The following is a 16,677-nucleotide window of genomic DNA, read 5'->3' as shown; positions in this document are numbered from 1 at the left end:
GCTTTGTCAGGGTGGGTTGATTCACACCCTGACAGAGAACAGATGGCTGTGATGTGGCAGCGGGAACTGGGAGTGGGCCATGCCTGGCTGACAGTGAGCCAGTTCTGCACCCAGGGACAGGGCATCCAGCACTGCAGCAGTGGGCACTGGGAGCAGATCCTCAAGGTGCCACCGCTCCCAGCTCCCCTGGGAACACATGGAAGCTGCTCAGGATTTTTATTCAAATACAGGGCTTTGTGGCAAAGGACAAAAGCACATTAAGTGCTTCTCAAAAGATCCCTCTCCGAGGGCTGGAACAATTAAACACTAGCATTTATTTTAGTGTCCCTGGCTCCTGGTGTAATTCCCTTAGCCTGGCTTTCCAACCTTCACTGCTCACATATGTTTTTCTACTGGGAGTCCTCAAGGACCAGGGTCATCTTGACAGATTTTGGGGCAAGCAGTATCACAGCAGATGCCACAATTAACCTTAAGAACAAGGGATCTCCGTCTTTCGAAACTACAGACTTGGATGCTGCACCATGACCTTGGCTCTGGGATGAGACTGAATCTCCAATTTACAGGCTCAGACCCTCCCACATGTGCACTCAGTGACTGTGCTCACTCTGACAGCAGTGACCCAGCCCAGCACCCCACCCTGCCTCACCTTAGTGCAACCTTCAAAGACTTGGAGCCGTGATACTTGGAGCTGATGGCCAGTGCGTTCTCCAGGAAGCGGAGGGACAGGTCATATTCCATGACCCCGTGGAGCACCAGGCCAATGTTGTTCTGTGCAGAGAAGCCAAGTAGGCATTGGGAAAGGCACATTCACACTACAGTTCCTGCTCTGGGAACAGCAGGACCACCCAGGTATGTCACTGCAAGAAGTGCTGCAGCCCCCAGCAATGTCCCTACAGCAGTAACACATGACAGGGACCATCCATCCCCATGGGAACTCCACCCAAGCAAGCCAGGCACAAGGGAGGTAAGGAACCCCCCAGTTTATGCCAGGGCAACAAGAACATATGAAATTAAGGAATTTTCCCGAGGATTACAGGTGCTGAAACCCCCATCTGCAGTATCCCAGTGCAGAGCTCCAGCAACAGAAGCTGACCCTTCCAGCTAAAGGGCCAAATTCCATTTTTTCCTTCATCTGATGGAATCAACTGGTAACAACCCCGGGAGGAAAAGCACTGCCTGAATGTTTGCTTTGAAAAGCCATCATGTGGGCATCTTAAAGACCAAGAGGTTTCTTAAAGATTAGGAACTTGAAGACTGTTAACAGATTACTTACATCCAAGAGTGCCATTTCTGGGTGATCCTCCCCAAATACCAACAGCATGAGGTAGCGTGCACGGTACAGCAGGTTCAGTGCTGTTGAGAGTTGGCTGTTTGCAAAGCAGTACAGAGCCAGGTGCATCTAGGACAAGAGAAGGGACCCAGCATTAATGTCAAGGAAACTAATGTCTCCTTTCCACTCCTTTCCTCAGCCGCACATGAATAAAAAGACTTCAGCCAGTTCAAAAAGTCCAAGTCTGCTGGCTGACCCACAGCCCCACTGAGGTGTCACAAGCACTGAGGAAGCTATTTATTGACAATTTCTCTTAACACCCCTTGTGGAATATTTCCAACCTGACCTGTATCTATGTGATATTCTGACTGTGCTTTTGGGGGGATTCTTTCTCATTTTTTTGACATAAGCCCAGGGCCAAAGCCAGCAGAATTAATGAATCTAAATAAACATTTAGCAGACAAACACTAAGCCCCAGGTTCAGCAGGACAATTACTGAGCATACAGGATGTTTATAATGCACACGCTCAGCTATTCAGTCTGCAGGATCCTAAGAGATGATGGAAGTGGAGGATTCTGGGAAGAATGCTGCAGAAGGGAGGAGAACTGCATCTGTTTTCCAGCTGCAGACACGAGGCTCACAGACTGCAGCCAGCCCCCTGAGGTACTGCTGCTCCCCCAGCTCCCCTTACTCACGTATTCTTGAATGGTGTTGGGGTGTTCGATGCCCAGGACCCTCTCGCTCATTAGCACCGCTTTCTGCTGATTGCTTAAGGCCTGAACAGAACAGAACCCAGAGCAGGTCACACTGTGCCATGAGCTTGAGCGAGCATAGGGAAGGAATGAGAGGACTAAGGAGACTCTCTCGGAGCCCCTGCTTACCTCTGAGTAATCTCCCATGATATAGTTGAGCCGAGCTAGCAGCCTCAGGCAGGCACAGATTTCTACATGCATAGCACCATACACATTGTTGAACAGGTTTAAGGCTTCGTTGATGAGCTCACAGCCCTCCTTTAAGAAACCTGAAAGAAGGTGTATCCACATAGATACGTATGTTAAACAACCCCTAACACTGCTGGAGACCTGCTGCCCATGAAGTGAGACCAGCAGTGGGACACACAGCCATAGGTCACTGCCTGTGCAAGGACCAGAACCTGGGGGAAGGAGATCACTGCCCTGACCTATCCTTGCTCACTGCTGGGGGCTTTACAGCAAGAGCCTTCCAGATGGTCTTGGAGACCAGGATTCTCTACCAAACTGGGGTGGGCAGGGGTGTACTGGTGGCCATGCCTCACACATCCTGCTCCCCCCATTATCAGTGGCTGCCCTGAGAGGCAGAGACACATGAGGTCTGTGTGTACCTTGCTGAACCTTTGCTTGCCCGCTCTGGAAGAAGTGGAAAGCATCGGAGGCTTTGGGGTTTACGTGTTTCACTACGGGGAAGATGTTGAGAATATCCTCTTCTGTGAAGGTGGGCTTGTGCCTGTTGTCGAAGTTGTACTCCTTCAGCAGGATCTGGAGCAAGCAAAGAGGGGAGGGCACCGTCACCACTTCCATAGGTACTTGGCAAGAAAAGAAGGCAATTCTGCATGTGGATTCACAGGCAACACATCTGCACCACGACCTGGGACAGAGCTCTCAAAGGTGCAGTGTGACCACCGTGTGTGCAGGGCAAAATGGCACTGCAGCACCAGTGCTGGAGCCCTGACAGGAGAGCTCCATCCCACTGTTCCCCCACAGAGCAGTGAAAAAGCAGTGCTATGGAGAAGGAAACCCTTGTTCTCCAAGCAAGACCCCAAAGTCCTGTTCTGCTCAGCCAAAGAGCTGCTTCTCTCTGGGGATACGTGGAACCTGTGTGTGCATGAACTGAAGCTGAGCCAGCCAGAGCAAGCTACAGCAGTTCTTCCAAGGGAGATGCCAGCAACCTTACCCTAAGAGGGAGCTGGATTAGAAATCTCTTTCCCAGGGCTGGGACCTGTATTCTACCATGAACACCAGAAAGACCTTTCAGGGCTCACACTGTGCCTGCAAGCACAGTCTCTCTTCGTGTTCCTCATTACAGAACATGATGGGAAGGAGGGGGGATGTGGATCTTACCTGGACTCCAGTTTTGAGGGAGATTTCACGGAGCAGGGTGATTTTCTGTAGATTGTACACTTCAGCTGCTTGGTCAGCGTTCTCACTGCAGAAAGCACATACAAGCTTCAGCTTTTGGGTGAGTTTCTGCTCAAGTACATCCCTCCACCATGGGTACCTGAGGCACAGGTCCCTCTACAGCCAGGTGCTAACTGAAACCAATGACTAACACTGCAGAGCTTGCCCATGGTCTCTGAAAGCCTACAGAGCACAGCAGTGCTTTTACTGAAATCCCCCCGTGTTCTCCTCAAAGCTCACTGCAGCGTTTGGGCTGAATGCCTTCAGCTCTTTGTGAGGAGTGAGCTGTTTTTCCCAGCTGCCTTTGTGTCACAGGTTTCATCTCATTCTAAATTTCACTTACACTTGCCCCTCCTGCTCTTTGCCCAATTTCTTTCCATTAAAAACCCATAAAAGTCTCTCAAGAGTACAGATTTTATTCAAATAGAAAACAAGTCAGAAAGGGAGGTCCTGTTAAAGAACAACAAGAGCTACAGGTGTTTGGTGAGTCCAGGCACAAGCCAGGGTCACTGCTTACCATTCAAGACTGAAATCAAAGTAGTTCTTTGCTTCTGAACAAATATTCTTCCATAGCTCCTGAGGGGTCATGCTGGCCCATGCAGTGTTATCAGCATTTCCAAGGTTCCTGTTTTTCCTTTTCTTATTCTTTTTCTTGGAGACCAGCTCATCAGCTGGAAGATGGGCAATGGGATTTGGGAAGGAGCTCAGAAAGCAATTGAGGAAGTGGCTGATGGCGGCGGATAAACCCGACAGCTCCACACCCTACAGTGAGACACCAGAGTCAGTCATGGGGACACCTGCCATCACACAGGCACTGCTCTGACCCTGAGCCTCACACACACCCAGTCCTACCAGAAACAGGCACATCTTCCAGGAGAGGGAGAGTAAGGCAATATTTGCAAGTGGAACTAGCACAGACAGAATTACGTAGATGTAAGAGTAACTATATGCCTACACACACAAATGTGTAGTTCCATTTTGGACTGCTACCTGGGACAGAAAGAGCAGAGAGTGTAAAGAAGATTTGGCACTGGAACCAAGCCAGGGGCATTGCTGTGCTGTGTGTGGACAGGTACAAGGACAAGATATGTAGTGCTCAGCCAAGTAAAAAGGCTTCTTAGAAGGGCAAAAGCAACACTGTTTAAGAGGAAAAGGTATTACAAGGAAAACAAGCTGTGATTTCACTTTTAAAAGCCTCCAACATAATGAGTGAGGATCTGGGGAGGAAAAGCATGAATGATTACTCTCTGGGAAAGCTTCCTTCAAGTGAGAACTTGTTTTCTCTTGGACACAGGCCTGTACCTATTTCAGCACTAATGAGCTTGTACCTCCCGTTGCCACGCAACCCCCAGGAACTGCCTAATGAGAGGAGAGCCCCAAACAGCTCTGTTTGTGGAAAAAAGTAATTAGAGAGGACACAGGAGGCAAGAGGTCAGACTGCAGGTCATACCTGGAGGTACGTCTTGAAGATGTGTTTGGCTGATCGAGTGATCAATTCACTGATTCCAATTTTCTACCCAAAGGGATAAAGAACAGACCAAGTCAGTTGGCAAGAACATGAAAAAACACACTGGGCTTTTGAAATGGCCTTTTATCAAGATCTGCAGGAGACACACTATTCTCCCTGCAGCACAGAAGTGTTTGGCATTTGACAGCCCTCCTGGAGCCACCAAGGAGCCCCTGGCACCTCTGTGCCCACAGGCCACCAGTGCAGCACAGCTCCAGCAGTGCTTCCAGGGGCTGCACCGGCCCAGCCCTCACCTGTTCCTAGGCAGCCATGCTCACACTTCACAGTTTGATCCAAAGCCCGGATGGATCTTAGAGGCTTGAAAAAATGCATGGCTTAAAATCCAGCTGTTACCCACTATTACTCTTGGGAATCCCTGAAGCACTTCTCTACCCCAAAGGAGCCTTATACTCCCTAACATTATGAAAGCCATTAAGGATTTGGAAACAAAACTCCCCATCCACCACTTACAGGTTCTTCTCCCTCCTCCCCTGTTTTTGAAGCTGTTTATTTTTACACAGCGAAAACAACTGGCCAAGTGGGAATCTCCTCAGGGCAAACGCCACCAGAGGTGGTTTAAGCCGAGCCCATGTTAAGCCTGATGCTTACAAAGATGTGATCCAGCTGTGCACGGCCGGGGGTCTTGGTGATGAAGTTGATCACCTTGCCCAGGTAACGCATGTTGATGCCCCTCTGGTGCATGGCCTCGGCCAAGGTCGCCCCATCCATCGGGAGCACCGTGTGATCCAGGCAGTCCTTGACCTGCAGGGTAGGTACAGACTTTGGTTGCTGAGGGCAAACGTGAAGGAAAGAATTTCAATTTAAAAAGAATTTAGAAAGCAAACCAGGGAGTGGGACTGGGGTTCCACAGTGTCACTGCACACACCTCGTTACCTGGGTCGCCCCAAAGGCTGACACTGATCCCAAGCAAGGCTCTTTGGGTGGGTAGAGTGCTGTAACACCAGAGACCACCATGGAGTGTGGGCAGTGGACACTCACAGCAGCCAGCCCAGTCTGGGCAAGCTCCTTGCCACTGGGGCCAGTTTTACTCTTCTGTCTTGGTGGGGAAGGAGCAGCACTACGCACTCACGACAGGCAGAGGCAAAACAACTCCTACTTGTGGAACTAGCAGGCCTACCCTTTTTTAGGGCCTCACAGTCACCAAGTAAAAACTTTTCCAATTAAATGAGTACGTGGAGCTGTGCACACACAGCTGATAAGGCACTTACATTTTCAGCTGTGTTGCAGTGCTGATAAACAGTCGTTTAATTCACATCATGAAGTAACACCAGTTCCTCTCTGATACGCAGAGGACTACCTGCTACAACAGCTGGTCTGCAACCTCCCCTCACACAGGCCTGTGCAGTGTTTTGAGTTTATATACTGGAATATCAACTACCTTGTAATCAACAATCACCAAGCCTTTTTCTAATTCTCTCACCCTCTTTTTTATTTAAAGATTGAATAGGCAATTCTAAAGGTTATGCTGTCTACAAAAATAGTGAATTTAGAGTTCAGAAGAAACATTCCAACAAGGAAAACCCTCTCCTACACAAGACCAATAACTCCTGGACCTCTTAGACTGGAGCTCATGAGCTCTCCCCTCCCAGTTCCAGTGCCTGCTCCAACAGGCACATTAGCTGTCAATTTGGTGAGTGTCTGCAGAAGGGAGAAACTGGGATTTCTTATCTGGCCAGGTTCACAGGTGATATCCAAAATGCTTAAGACTTACAGAGGGAGTTTTTATGACAGCTATTAGTGAGAACAATTTCCCAGTTCATTTCAAATTATTAGTCACCGATTGAGTCACAACCAGGGTCAGTAAAACAATAAGTTGTGCAGGATGCCCAGGGCTAGGGAGGATGGCTTACATGGTCTCTATTGTCCCAAACTCTTAGCAATAGCTGTTAAATACCGGTGCCAAAAATTATTTGTTTAATTGAGGTGGGAAAATTGTGCCATGATGTAAGATGAGAAACAGAAACTCCTCATGCTTTGCACGAGACGCTTGCACTGCTCTCTGTGCTCCCCCACTGCTGTCCCAGAGGTCACCAGTGTCACTGCTCAGAGCAGTCAGGCTCAGGCTGAGCTTTCAGAGGGCACATCACTGCTGGCCCTCAGTTCCTTACCAAGCCTGGGATCTGGCATGACAGCAGGAATGCAGCAGCATCCTTCAGCAGCTGCTTCTGATCCTGCACCTCCTCTTTGCTTGACTCAGGGAAACGAACACCTGGGGGAGGAAAAGAGAAAAAAACATCAACCACAGCAACTCACAGAAACAAATCCTCTACATAAAGTGTATAGGAAGAGCAGGTAGAAAGTTAAAGTAATTCTGTCTCCCTGGAATTAAAGATGCTTCAAAACCTCATCTCAAACTCTACAACATGTTCTGATGGGAAGAGCAGTGGCTGCTGTGCTGTGGTAGCAGCTGGGCTGTCTGAGCTCAGCAGCATGACCATTCCCCTGCAGTGTGCCTGCCCACCGCCCTGATATTCACCCCCAGAAACACTCTGGAATCTTTTCTCTATTTCCAAATAAAAAATATGCTCCTAACCGTGGAAAGCCACTTTGCCCAATTGTGAAAGAGCACAATTTTGCCTGCTTCCCAAAATGCTACTAAAACAAACTCTGCCCTTCACTGAGGGCCCAACATCAGTTGTTCAACTGCAACTGTTTTTTGTGTAAACTACTACATTGGGATCAAATTTAATTTTTTTCCCTGCCTCTGCTTCTCTTCAAGTGGTCTAGCAGCTGGGATGCTGGAGAATCACAGGAAGATTCTTGGCAAGCTGCAGCCCTCCCCCGAGCGCAGCAGTGGGAGACACTCGCTGCCTGCACTTGGCAGCTCCAGCACTGCAATCCATTACACTGCTCTCTCTCTTCTCTTTGTGCTTCACAGAGAGCCCTGCACCGTGCCCAGCGAGCCAAAAGCCAGCAATATTCTTGGCTACCCAACACAATTTTTGTCTGCAGCTGGCGGGACACAGTGTCCCTCTGAAGGAGGACTGAACCCAGCTCTGGGTACACATACCTGGTGAGAAAATATCTGGGTTAAACCGGATGTCAAACGACGTGTCACTATTGGAGCCCACAGCCTTGCAAGCATTCCGAATCACTTCTCTGCTTTTGGGATCCACTGGAGCAGGGAGAAAAACAGACTACAAATGAGTGTGGAGTTCAGAAATTACAAACCTAGCTATAAAGATAAGATTAAAAGTTTTGCTACTAGAAACAGCAATGATGGTCCATTCTGCAGAAATCCATTATAAAAACAATCAATTGTAAGGTATTTGGAAAGGAGAATGGCTGCAAAGTCTGAACAAGAGCATGTAAAATAACCCAAAAAAACCCCATGGACCTCTCCACCTCCAAGCACAGACACTCAGAACTCCAAGCTCAGGGTTCCCAAAGGTGCCCATCTGCTGCTTGCCTCCTGCCTGGCCCAGCACTCTCCTGCAGCCCCACAGGCCAGCCTGGCCAGGCTTTTTCTCTGGGGCAGAGCTGAGGGGCTGATGGGCTTGCTGGGTTCACTCACCCAGCCCCCCGGGGCCAGTCATCCATCAGGGTGTGAGCAGATCTAACAAAGAGTTCAGGCACTACTGACAGGCAGCCAGTGCTTGTCCTGTTTAACAATCATCAATCACCCCAACCACCCCCCGCCTGGCGCTGCTCCCACCAGTGACAGCTCACCAGCCAGGGCAGGAGGCCTGGGCTGAGCTGGTGCTGAGGATGAAATACCTGTTCCATCGTCAGACGCGATGGTCTCAGCGAGCTCCTTCACCTGATCGAGTCCCGTCACGTTATCGTCTATTTTGCCGTCCTCTGACTCAGACCTCTCGCTGTTTGCGGCACCGTTCTCTGGAGAGGCACCATTTTCCAGTGCACCTGAGCTCTCCTGCTTGTTGGCTTTCTGCTGCATCAGCTGCAGTGCAGCCAGCTTCATAAATAAGAGATACCTGCAGCAAAGGGAAAGGGAAATTCAGCTCAGCAGAAGAATCCCCGAGGATCACCACTGCTCTGCAGGGAAAAACCTCACCAAGTTAGCATTACAGACCACACAGTTTCCCTGTGGAAATGCAGGGTATACACCCTCTTCCCATCAGCTTTCCAAAAATCTAAGGAATGCACGTTATCAGAAGAAGCACAAAACTGGCTTTTCGTTCCCCACCCGAATGGGAAGTGATCTCCTTGCTGTGTCCGCAGGCAGCACTCGCAGCCAGCTCAGGAAGACTCACTGCCAGATGCACGGGACCAGTCACACACAAACCAGCAGCAGTTTGGCCAGGAGAGCTCAGCAGAGAGAGGTCCAGGCTCTGCCAGCCACGGAGCAGCAACAGCGCCCTACAGCCACAGTCCTGCAGGCTGCTGGTCTGGAGGCTGTCCTGGGACCAGCAGAGCTGGCCTGCGGGCACAGGGCAGAGCTGGGGCAGGCACTGGATGCGGAACCAGCCGCTCAGTGGGCACAGCTCCCCTGCCAGCAGTGGGAGGGCTCATCTTCCCGGCAGGCAGAGCACAGGCTCTGGTCACCTGTGACAGCAGAGCACCCACAGCCCTTCCCATCAGGAGCAGGAGCGTCGACATCGCAGCAACCCAGGGCTGCACCACGTGACTGCGACGTGTCCCACTCCCCAGGCTCCCACTGCCTCGCCAGCATGGAGCAACCCACACATCCCACCACAAACGTGCCCACAGCACTTCCCATGGGATTTTTTTCAGCCTCTAGGAAGCAAAGGTAACATTCAGGACATCTGGAGAGCCTTACAAAAAGTATAAATCCTTCCCATTCCCTAGCAGTCAGGTGCACAGGATACCTGCAGGGAAAGCAGAACTACTGAATGTTTGGAGAGGGACCAAAAAATAGATCTGGAGACTAAAACACAAACCCTGGTTCCCGGGACCCCTGTCCAAATCCTTACTGTTCTCACCTCTCGTTAATTAAGTTTCTAGAATTGCACTTGTACGGCCAAGCAATGGGGCAATTAGCTGCCCACTTCTGGGAGCTCTGCTGGGATGTTCCTGGGACAGTGCAGCATGGTCCTGATTTGGACCGTGACCAGTGGCAGGTGGAGGAAGGGGGAGCTCTGCTCACCTGTGTTCTACAAAGGCATCAACAAGCTCTTGCCGGAGACAGCAAAGCTTGTGTCTGTGCTGCTTGGGGAACCCCATTTTCTTACATTCCTCTGGCATCTCCTCCCCTTCAACAGGCAAGAAGTTTAGATCTGGAGGGAAAGTGCGGAGCAGGTCCAGGATGTAGTGACGCCCGTCGTTGCCAATAATGCCTTTGCACTCCACCGAGGAGCACAGCTCCACCTCCTCGTTCTTGTCGTTGAGAACTTTGTGCTTCTGGATCTTCAGCGGCCTGCTGGTCTTCTCCAGCAGCTCCAGGTACTTGGGGTGTGAGACAACTGTCTTGCCAAAGTCTATTGACCCATAGATGACACTCTGTTCCTGCTCCCGCTCCAAGATGCCCGGAATAATTGACTGAGCTGTCACCCTGTACCCTCTGTAATCCACCACGACAGTCCCCAGCGTGTACAGCCCTTCCACATCCACAGCATTGTAGGTCCGCACACCATTGAGGTCATTGGTAGGAGCCACGTAAGCAGCCACATCTCCTCCGAAGTCCTTGTAGTGGTCGCGGACGTCAAAGCCCAGGCTGAAGAAAATGTTGTTCCAGATGAACATCTGCATCTTGGTCTCCTCACTAGGGTTGATGGCCATGACATTGCCATCGATGACGGCCATAGCACCTCGTGTTGCTGCTGCAGTGAAGTCACTGTGAACCTGGAGGCAGGTGGAGAGAAAGATGGATCAGGATGGGCTCCCACCACCCTGCTCTCAAAGATCCTTGCAAATTTTTCCTTTGCTCCTCTGCTCCTGATAGCCTTCCAGCAGGCAGGCAGGTCCACTGGCTTTTACTTCTGAGCCTGGTTAGCGGCTTGGATACAAGCCCCAGGAGCCAGCACACAGGCAGGAGAGATGGGGATGTGTGAGGAGCTGTCTGCACAGCCCAAAGTTACCTTGAAAATAGCTCGTTCTCTCAGCAGCCTCTCAGGCAGGTTCTTGCGTGGCAGCTCCCGTGTGGTCTGCAGCTCCTCGTTCCAGTCTCTGGTCTGAAAAAGGGAAGAAAAGCCTTTGGGGAAGCAATGCATTGTGTGGGAAGGGGCTGGCAAGGCAGCATTCTCGCTTCACGAGGCATTTTGGGAGAGAAAGGGGCAAGAATTCAGGCTGCAGTGGAGCTCAGAGGAAGTGAATTAGCAGCAGGAACGAACACACCTCCACAGTGCACTTTATTCAACAGCAGTCTAGGACAGACCTTTCGTCGGCCCAGCTAATGCAGGGCAGTACCACTGAAGGAGCAGCACGTGCCACTGTCACCAGCACTGCGCTCGCGCTGCAGGCACACACCTGCCACAGGCAGCCCTGCACCATTTTGTGATACAAAGCTGCAACTGGAGCATTTGGAATAGTCTCTCAGAGACACAAGAGCCGTTCCACGCCTGGCTGGCACGGAGGAGTGCTCTGCCTCCTGTGCAGTGACCCCCATCGGAGCAGGGACGGGCAATTTATAAACACCCAAGACGAAGCTGCTCCTCTCAGACCCTTCCATGCTCAAGGAGCTGCAGCCCGAGCAGCACAGCCCCTATAGTCAAGGGCCCTGTGAATAAGTTTCCCCTTGATGAGCAAGACCATTCCACAAATACCAGAGGTTACTTGTTGAAAGCTAACTGGTTCCCAGCACAGCTGGCAGCAAAACTCTTGCCAGCGTTGTCAGGTAAAGCAAGACCAATACCTGCCCAGGTATGTGCTCCTCATAGCCCAGTCTAGAAGTGTAAGCGTCCTCGGCCCGGACACAGTCCATGGCGTGCTCTGCTTGTGGAGCCGTCCAGCTGTACACTTGGAAAGGAGTGGCTATCCTCTCAAAAGGGTGTCTCTGAACCCTAGTTTGGGAGGGAAAACAATTAGACATTTTTCAAAGAAAGATTTCTTTCTATTCTAAGAGAATTTTCCCTGTGCTTTCACACTAGTCCAAACGGGTCACGGTGTAACAGCAGCCCACAGTGGAAACTCAAGCGTTGCCGAAAGGCCTCTTGTGTAATCTGCCTGCTCTCAGCAGGGGCTGGGGGCTCATCTGTAGTTACTTCTGGCCCAAGAAGCAATACAGTATAATCATTTTTAAATGGCCAGATAGTGGCAGTGGTGGCTGGAGGCCACTGCTAATTTCAGCCCTCGTCTGGTGTCACTTTCATCTCCTTAATGAAGCAGGAGCAGAGCTCCCAGAGCCACACAATGTGCCTGTCAATCCACACCCTGCTGAGCTGAGGCAGTTCATTAAGTGACTCTGAAGAATGACAGGCTTTTGCACAGGACCCACTGTCCTGGAGCAGAACAAATGGTCCCTGCAGCAAGGACGGGAGAATCAAACAATGCCTTATTGTTGGTTTATTATTATAGGAGCTAGAGGAAATTAAGAGAAAATTAACATGCACAGGCATGTTTAAAATAACCATTCTCTTTCTACCATAAGCCTACACAAAGCCCTCGTGTGTTATTTTCACTGATATTTATGCTTCAGTCTCTTTTTTGGACCAGAGAAGAAGTACCTACTGATCAGGTTACCAGTGCTGCTGCAGCCCATGGCCGTGCTCCACACTAACACTCTGCTGCCTGGGTAACTGGGCAGCCACCAAGCCTCCCACCTCCCACAGGGCATGTGGCCAACAGAGCCTTGGGGAGGAGACCCACACCTCAGGAGCTGGTCAACGCACCCCGTGTCCATTGTATGAACACTGCAGTCACTCCAGGCTCGCTCTCCCACTGTGCAAATTGTCCTGTGTGTTCAGTTTCCCAGCAGGGACAGAGCACCTGAATTCCAGATAAGCCCCACAAGTGATATTCCCATGGCAACAGAATGCTGTCATACCCCCACCCTTTGCTTCAGGCAGAACTGAAATAGTAAATCAACATGCTGGAAGCAAGAGTCACTGGAGAGCTACAGCAGAGAGGAACATCCAGTGCACACGGATGGGGACTCTGGGCTGAACACCACAGACAGGCCCATCAGCTCTGACAGCTCGTGTTTCAAGTGAGGGAAAGCAGCTACCTCAGGGAGCTGCCATGACATTCGGTCAGGTGCTCTGTGGTCCTTGCAGCTTACAGTCATGTGTCCCAACCACCCACCACTCCGTGAGCTCAGAGCAGCAGGCACTGCAAATCCTGCTGCACCAGTGGCACCCAGCTCCCCAGGACCAGCCACACAGCTGAGCCTCCCCAACTTCACACCAGACTGCTCAAGGAACTAGAGAGGAAAAAGCACTGCTACCGTTTCTTCTGCAGGGCAGAGAAGTTTTTTTTGAAGGTAGGGCTGATCTGGTTAAGTAGTTCCACCAAGGAATGACTGAGAAAGCTGGGGTTTGCAGGTTTGGGATTGAAGCTGTATGCAGTAGACCTGCAAGAAAAAAAAGAAACAGTCACAAGCCACTGTCATACCTGATAGTTCCCATACCCTGGAATGTGGAACATGACCAAGAGCTCTCCATACATCACAGTATAAAAGGCTGCCCCATGTGCCCTTGCCTGCAAGAAGGAGACCACGGGGCACACACGGGTAGGTGGGCTGCAAGGGCCCTCTCCAGTCTCCCCACATGAGACACAGCCAGTAACCCTGTACCTGGCCCTGATGGGTTATTTAATTTAGACTGTCTTCAGCCACCCTCAGGCTCAAGAGAGGCTTCTATTTTTATAGCTGGGAAGGACTGATTTCATAGAGCTTCTCAAACACACCAAAAGAGCCTTTGCTTAACCGAGAACCCCCTCAGCACAGCCACTCCAACAGGCACAGCCACAACAGTCTCTCACAGTCATCATTAAAAAAATAATAATTTCTAGTCAAATTTGTGCCCAGCTCAGGGAGTTATGACAGGCTGTGCTTTTGCTTTAGGGCAAAATGAGATAGTTGCAATGGTCGGGAAGGAATTTCCTCCCGACTCAAAATGCTCTAATTAGTTGATGACATTATGGGATGTTTAAACTTTCCCTAAAGCACCAGGCACTTAGCCACTGTGGAGAAGTGGTACCAGGCATAACTGAACAGCCCAATCCAGTACAGCAACTCCCACAAACCCATGTGAGCAGCAAATTAAAATAGGCTGCTTCCCGCCAAAGAAAAAAAAAAAAAAAGAGGCAGCAACTGTTTGTTTGTGGGTTCTTTTCCAGCTGGCTGCTGCAGGGCAGGACAGGAAGAATCTGTTACTCACTGATTCAAGTAAAACCCCCGGGTGGACGCAGTGATGCTGACGTGCCGATCCTCCACCGTGATGACGTACAAATACATGAGGTCCCCGTGCATCTTGCGGTTACCGGGCGGAGGGTTCCAGCCACTCATTGTCAACACCTTTAGGCACTGCAAAGGCTACAGAAGAACACAACAGAAGCGACTCCTGTCAGCGGGAATTAATTTCTTTGAGTTCGAGTCATTCAATGTACAAGACAGATCCCTTTTACCTGCTTGATTCCAGAAACAGCTTACAAACCCACCTGGTCTCCAGAGCACAGCCTTCCTGAGCCCTCTGCAGTCCAGTTTGCCTTTCACACCGCAAGACACGGGTGAAAACAGACACCCTGGGCCTCTGGGCTGCACAGGGCATGGATTTCTTGCTGTACTGGTTTTCAAATGGCAGCTTCTAAACTGGAATCCAAGTGGGAGGGGATGGGAAAGCTAAGGGCAATCTGTGATGATCTGCAGATCCTGTCTCCAGGACTTTGCAGAGAATTCTACCTTCCCTGCCACCCCTCCCAGCAAGCCTGGCCCTTCCACACTGCACATTTGTCCAGACTCCATGTCCAAGGTGTCGCACACCAGCTCCTGGACTTTATTCTTTTAGCTAAGCAGTGCTATCCCAGCATTTGTTAAGCACGAAGCAGAGCAAATCCCAAAGTCCACTTCAGCTCAGCTTTCAATCCCTAACCACCAGTTTGCTGCGAGGAATGTGCCAACAGCTGTTTCAATGACACAGGAGAACTCTACCTTCCAGTCTCTGTTCTGGGGCTGAAGGGCACACAGGGGCCTCTCTTTGCTACCTGGCAGGATATGTTCAGGAGGGGTGCAGTCAATTTGTTCCATTTCAGTACCTTTCTTCTTCCGTTTTCCACTGTCTGGAATGGACAGAGACAGAAAGTCAGTTCTGGAAAGTGCAGCATTCCCTCCTCCAGTCATCATTCAAGGAGAGATGCAGAAGTGCTCCGAGTGTTCCTCTGCACTCCCGAATGACACGGGACAGGTGGCTGTCACTCACTGTGTGTTTAACTAAGCAAGGAGTCAGGGAATGAAAGCCCAGACCACACCAGAGAAGTCTTTTTGCCCCATACCTCCCAGGTCTCCTTCAGTGAAGACACTCAGGAAGGACAGTGAGTTACAGTCCACACCATTGAAAGCATCTGATGGGTCAAGACTCTTCAGAAGGTCCCGAATGTGACGCACGTGTATCCTGGCTTCTCGCACTGTGTATGGCTCTGACGAGCAAAAAGTGAGGAAAAAAACTGGAATTACACATTTGCTTAATCCTTCGGCACACAGGTCTCAAAACGCAACCACGGGAAAGGGCTGCTGGGTGGCCAAAACCACTCCCTATAAAACCCCTCATTCATTCCCTCACAAGTCTGAAGGAACTTGCCTTCCACCACTTTCAGCAGCGAGCCCTCCTGCAGTCCTTCAATAGTTTTCAGCTCAGCAAAGTTATCGAGGACGTTGCCGTCCAGCTGCAGGGAGAAGCAAGTCCGATGGCAAGTATCCTCCCGGTCCATCAAAACTTGGTGGATCTCTTGCACCATCTCTTGAGGAGAAACCTTAAGAAGGGAAGAACCCTGTTATTTTTTAACCTCACACATGCTCTTGCCAAACTTTGTCCCTCTACTGCAGAATCAAACAGCTCTTGACCTGTCCAAGCTCAGAAAAGCAGACTCTTACCTCCCTTCCAGAAGATCACTTCTGCCCCCGCTGGGAGGGCCCTGCCACCTCTGGCAGGGTCAGCCACCCCAGCTCCATCCCACAAGCACTAGACATGGGACAGAGGTGACAGAGGGCAGTGCAAAAATAGAAGGTGGTGCAGGAAACTGGGGTTTCTTCCCTTATCCCTTCGCACTGTACATTTGTGGTGAGGGCAAACACGCCCTTTCCTCCTCTCCATCGGCCGCGGTGCCCACGGGAGGTGTGGTGTGTCTGTGCCAGTGCCACACCTCCACACGGCTCTGGGATGCCACACACTGCTCAGGCTGGTGCACCGGGGCTGCTCTCCCACCTCCTTGCTTTGTTCCAGCACCCTAACACTGCTCACAAGCTCAGAAGACTCAGGGTAGTTTACATAAGTTGCTGTAAAAAAGGCAGCCTGCTATTATTAGCCTATTAAAACTAATAGCCAAGGGGATTTAAAGGAGAAAAAAAGCCAGGCTGAGACACAGCTACTTCCACGGGGGATGGGATTTCACTGCAACCTCTGCAGGTCTTGGGGAGATAAGACTTCCCACTTGGTTTAGATTCCAGATGCCTCTTCCCAAGAGATATTTCACTCAAATAGTTTTTGGTGAGGTATCAAGCTAAATGGGACTATCAGCCAGGCATGTCAGAGACCATCCTGATCTGGCAGCACGTGCCATTGTCCACATGACACAGGCAGAGCTCTCTGTGCAGAACAAAGTGGAGATTGCATTGTTCCCTTGGTCTTCAGGCCGGTGCTTGAGCTCCCTGAGC

At 50.6% G+C, this 16,677-nt stretch overlaps 1 protein-coding gene across 2 annotated transcripts in view; it reads right to left on the bottom strand.

Annotated features, from left to right (window-relative positions):
* Positions 1-16,677, bottom strand: part of CLUH (clustered mitochondria homolog) — a 34,515-nt gene that overhangs the window by 5,367 nt on the left and 12,471 nt on the right. For both annotated transcript variants that reach the window (XM_027751582.2, XM_027751581.2), the window contains exons 3-22: positions 15,605-15,776; positions 15,300-15,443; positions 14,959-15,086; positions 14,189-14,343; positions 13,255-13,380; positions 11,725-11,872; positions 10,952-11,044; positions 10,021-10,715; positions 8,670-8,887; positions 7,963-8,067; positions 7,061-7,161; positions 5,541-5,693; positions 4,875-4,937; positions 3,942-4,186; positions 3,368-3,452; positions 2,632-2,785; positions 2,153-2,292; positions 1,967-2,047; positions 1,274-1,399; positions 647-768 (exon numbers count right to left, since the gene is read on the bottom strand). In XM_027751582.2, the coding sequence (XP_027607383.1) occupies positions 647-768; positions 1,274-1,399; positions 1,967-2,047; positions 2,153-2,292; positions 2,632-2,785; positions 3,368-3,452; positions 3,942-4,186; positions 4,875-4,937; positions 5,541-5,693; positions 7,061-7,161; positions 7,963-8,067; positions 8,670-8,887; positions 10,021-10,715; positions 10,952-11,044; positions 11,725-11,872; positions 13,255-13,380; positions 14,189-14,343; positions 14,959-15,086; positions 15,300-15,443; positions 15,605-15,776 (3,254 nt within the window). The remainder of the gene's footprint in view (positions 1-646; positions 769-1,273; positions 1,400-1,966; positions 2,048-2,152; positions 2,293-2,631; positions 2,786-3,367; positions 3,453-3,941; positions 4,187-4,874; positions 4,938-5,540; positions 5,694-7,060; positions 7,162-7,962; positions 8,068-8,669; positions 8,888-10,020; positions 10,716-10,951; positions 11,045-11,724; positions 11,873-13,254; positions 13,381-14,188; positions 14,344-14,958; positions 15,087-15,299; positions 15,444-15,604; positions 15,777-16,677) is intronic.

This window comes from Pipra filicauda, unplaced genomic scaffold (assembly GCF_003945595.2).
Source record: "Pipra filicauda isolate LSUMZ 115617 unplaced genomic scaffold, ASM394559v2 scaffold120_size2142806_pilon, whole genome shotgun sequence".
Classification (NCBI taxonomy): Eukaryota; Metazoa; Chordata; class Aves; order Passeriformes; family Pipridae; genus Pipra; species Pipra filicauda.
The sequence above is the reverse complement of the archived record's forward strand: the minus strand, read 5'-3'. Positions and strand labels throughout refer to the sequence as shown.